Raw genomic sequence first — 4,871 nt, forward strand, 5'->3', positions numbered from 1 at the left:
TAATTTTTGACACACAGATGTTGTATTTTTTCGTTAATTCAAAAAGGTAATTATTTTATTCAAGTGGGTCAAAACAATATATACCGCACTTGAAGGTGTTCATAGAGTATTGAAAATAATATAATTCCTATTGTATTTCTACCGCGAAGTGACAAGGATCGCATGTGTTATCTTTAAGCATTGAATTCATACGTTAGCGCGGTATGATGATTTGTTGGCACAGCCAGATGTGTTAAAGGACCGAAGACATCCAAAATATGAAGTCATTGCTTATATTTATACTGTCTAAATTTCTTTCTTCATAATTGCTTTTTCCTTAATCTTTAATGTGAATTTAGCACCTTTCTAAACTAGAGTGGTTAATAGACGTAAGAGTCGTTTATGACGTTAATAGAGATTTGAGAAATGGGGAAAGGGAGGAGAAAGTAAAATAGTAATTAGGGGAAGTGAGGGGAAAGGAGTGAAAGGAAAATGACGTGTTTGTAAGGTGTATATGCCATAAAATGATGTCAAGAATAGCTTGGTTATATTGACGTCCCAATGTAGACTTTTATTTTACATATTAATTATAACTGATGCATTAATTTTCTAGAAGCGTATAATGCCCTTGACAAACACTCTTGATAGATAGTCCCATATTTTTATGCCCTTTATTTATGTAAATACCAGCTCTTGGAATGCTTTCGGATAAAAAGTCAAATATATATACGTGATACATATTTTTTTTATTAACATCAGATCTAGCGCTAAATGAATAAGAATAAATAAAGACTGTCTCAGAGCTAGGGATTGTCCACACCTTGGACACCCTTAGTTTTTTTTTCATTCCGAATTGTGGTTATGTACAAGAGATATTGTGAAACTTTTGATAACCCATTATACACAAGACACATAAAAACTATCATGCCTTAAGAGAGAGTTAACTGGTAAATGCAAAAATAATGTGTACATGTGTTACAATTGCTTTGGGTTCATGATCTGAGTGAAAATAACAACATTCATTCAATACTTAAAAACTAGTGCAGCCTCCGCCAATGCATTTTTTTTTATAAACATAGAATGTCATCATGTAAAATTAAGCCATAAAAATAACAGTAGTATACAAACCGTTACTCAACAATGATCATGTTGATAAAAAGCAGAATTTTCTCTTTTCTATATTCGTTGCATTAAAGATAATTATGGCAGAAACTGCATGTAGTAACAAAAATGTGTACAACCAAGTTAAAGAGGAAAATGATTCAGATAGATAAGCCGTAAAATTTACCTAATAAACATTGAGGTTTTTTAAAAGACACGTATTGTTTTATAGTATAACTACATCGTCGATTGTCAAAATAAAAAAAAATAATTTTCAGCACCAGTAGCAGGGACATTGGTTTTTTTTCAGTAGAAGAATTGTTCTCATTTAGAAGTAGGAGATTTGTTTTCTTCTAATAGGAGCATCGTTCTGTTATAGTAAAAGAAATGTTCAGTTAGCGATTGGATGCAAACACTTCACATAAGGACCAGGGTTCCCGGTTCAGTAGGAGATCGGGCTCGGGATACTAGGTAGATACAAACACTTCACATAAGGACCAGGGTTCCCGGTTCAGTAGGAGATCGGGCTCGGGATACTAGGTAGATACAAACACTTCACATAAGGACCAGGGTTTCCGGTTCAGTAGGAGATCGGGCTCGGGATACTAGGTAGACACAAACACTTCACATAAGGACCAGGGTTCGCGGTTCTTACCACTTGCCAGGTAGATGGTTAGTTCTCTGCAGCTAATGGGATTAGGACATGCACAATAGTACTTGCAGACAGAAAGTCCTGCTATTGTAACATCACTGAGCAGCGAACAAAACTGTGTTGGTTGTCCCACAACGCGATAGAAGACCTACATTTGTGAAAAAAAATTTCAACGTTCTAATTCTGTTGATAACATTAAAAATCCATCAAAGAATTACTATACTAGTTTGGCGTAATTTATTTTCAAGCATATTTAAAGTTAGATTTGAAATACCATTTTTACAAATAATTAAAAAATGAAAGCTTTGCTTTAGGATGCCCGAGTTACAGCAAGTTTTATAATACAAGATTAAGCTTTCGCAGTATTGTATTCCTAAAATCTTGCCTGACTCATCCTCGCGATGGAGTGCCTATCACATGACAGTCCATTTCCTGTTATGGTGATTTCATATGGAATAGCCTTAATCCCAAAGGTTTCAGATACGGATATCCGGACCAGGAAGAAGGGGGTTTGTTCATCCTGTAGGGGTAGCTGAAAGCAGGTCATGTTGTCTCCGTCTAACGCCCTTGTCATCTCTAGCTTTATGTCCCAAGAGTGGTCATTAAATACGTCAATGTGATCCACATCTGAAAAGTATTCCGACACAAAAATTTGGTCGTAATAATTAAGACAAAGACATTTTACGTTTTCTCCTATACGCAGGGCACCTGATCCCACTAAAATTCTGATGTTTAGAGGTCTGTGTTTGCTTTCCTCCTGATTTGTGTTTTTAAATATGGACTTCTGAACAACATTACTGTTCGTAATCTCCATATATTTAATCAATAAAAAGATAACACAATATCAATGCTTTACCTCTGCACTGGACACTGGACAAGATTGGACTTCCAGCTAAAATCAGAAACAGGCGTGACCTTGAATCATGTATAAATGTTAATTGTTCTTGGCATATAGTATTTTGTCAAGTTTTTTTCTGAAACTGATTGCAATATAAACATTAAAATAATTTTCCATGTCATTATGATGAGTTGGATATACAAAAAAGTTTAACTCCGAGTTTAATATATATATATATATATTATAGTTTAATTTATATTATATATTAAATTTAATATAAAAAAATTCTCAATAACACGTTTAGACACATAATTTGCTGGCAAAAAGAGCATACGAAATGTGTCGATTTATCACAGTAAAATATTTCATCTTTATTTAATCAATGTATAGACTTGATTTCCGGTACTGTAACATCTATACTACTTAATAGTAATTGAAAGGCTACTTGTTCAAAATATCATACCTTTACTTCGCTGCGTAGCAGGGTTAGTTGGTAGATATGATACATCTTTACTTGTCTCAGTAGTGGGGTTAGTTGGTTGATATGTTACATCTTTACTTGTCTCAGTAGTGGGGTTAGTTGGTGGATACGATACATCTTTACTTGTCTCAGAAGAGGCGTAAGTAGGTGGATATGATTCATCTTTACTTGGCTCAGTAGAGGGGTAAGTAGGTGGATATGATTCATCTGTACTTAGCTCAGTAGAGGGGTTAGTTGGGGGATATGATTCATCTTTATTTGTCTCAGTAGAGGGATTAGTTGGTGGATATGATACATCTATACTTGAGTCAGTAGTGGGGTTAGTTGGTGGATATGTTACATCTATACTTGAGTCAGTAGTGGGGTTAGTTGGTGGATATGATACATCTATACTTGAGTCAGAAGTGGGGTTAGTTGGTGGATATGTTACATCTATACTTGACTCAGTAGAGGGGTTAGTCGGTGGATATGTTACATCTACACTTGTCTCAGTAGAGGGGTTAGTTGGTGGATATGATACATCTTTACTTGTTTCAGTAGAAGGGTTAGTTTGGGGATATGATTCATCTTTACTTGTCTCAGTAGAGGGGTTAGTAGGTGGATATGTTACATCTATAATTGACTCAGTAGAGGGGTTAGTAGGTGGATATGTTACATCTACACTTGTCTCAGTAGAGGGGTTAGTTGGTGGATATGTAACATCTATAATTGAGTCAGTAGAGGGGTTAGTTGGGGGATATGATTCATCCTTACTTGTTTCAGTAGGGGGGTTAGTTGGGAGATATCTGATATCTATACTTGTCTCAGTAGAGAGGTTTGTTGGTGGATATGTAACATCTATAATTGAGTCAGTAGAGGGGTTAGTTGGGGGATATGTTACATCTATACTTGTCTCAGTAGAGGGGTTAGTAGTTGGATATGTTACATCTATACTTGTCTCAGTAGTGGGGTTAGTTGGTGGATATGATTCATCCTTAATTGTTTCAGTAGAGGGGTTAGTCGGGGGATATGTTACATCTCCACTTGTCTCAGTAGAGGGGTTAGTTGGTGGATATGATACATCTTTACTTGGCTCAGTAGAGGGGTTAGTAGTTGGATATGTTACATCTATACTTGTCTCAGTAGTGGGGTTAGTTGGTTCTAATGTTTCATCTATACTTGGATCAGTAGAGGGGTTAGTTGATGGATATGTTACATCTATACTTGTCTCAGTAGAGGGGTTTGTTGGTGGATATGTTACATCTTTACTTGTCTCAGTAGAGGGGTTAGTCGGTGGATATGATACATCTTTACTTGTCTCAGTAGAGGGGTTAGTCGGTGGATATGATACATCTATACTTGAGTCAGTAGAGGGGTTAGTCGGTGGATATGTTACATCTTTACTTGTCTCAGTAGAGGGGTTAGTCGGTGGATATGCTACATCTTTACTTGTCTCAGTAGAGGGGTTAGTTGGTGGATATGTTACTTCTTTACTTGACTCATTGGTAGAATCAATGATGGAGACTGTGTTTTGAGCACTGAATGTTATTTCCGGTGATGTTTCACCTGCTGCTGCATACGAAGTTGTGATTGCATCCAAAGGTGTTATAAATGTTGTTGTTTCTGGAAAAAAAAATCAGTATCTGCACTTAGTTGGAGCTTTTTCGGTAAGACTAATTATATTTCTAAAACAATATATTGTAATGTTATTTTATTTCTTTTCTCTCTCTTTATAAATAATTGATCGACACATGTAGCCCTTACCTTAGATCAGCATAATCCATATACCAGTTAATATTGACACAGTTCTACGATTTGTATGAATGAAAGAAAATCTTACC

The 4,871-nt window shown here is 35.8% G+C and overlaps 1 protein-coding gene across 1 annotated transcript; it reads right to left on the reverse strand.

The window, feature by feature from the left end:
• Positions 1-3,019: 3,019 nt before the first annotated feature.
• On the reverse strand, positions 3,020-4,653 carry LOC134271962 (mucin-2-like; the record flags this gene model as incomplete). Its single annotated transcript, XM_062754198.1, has 1 exon — positions 3,020-4,653. A coding segment is annotated over one exon (1,634 nt), but the record flags the coding sequence as incomplete, so codon positions are not given.
• Positions 4,654-4,871: the final 218 nt, after the last annotated feature.

Source organism: Saccostrea cucullata, unplaced genomic scaffold, assembly GCF_032062105.1.
Source record: "Saccostrea cucullata isolate Sc308-1 unplaced genomic scaffold, CSIRO_AGI_Scuc_v1 ctg542, whole genome shotgun sequence".
NCBI classification, from domain to species: Eukaryota; Metazoa; Mollusca; class Bivalvia; order Ostreida; family Ostreidae; genus Saccostrea; species Saccostrea cuccullata.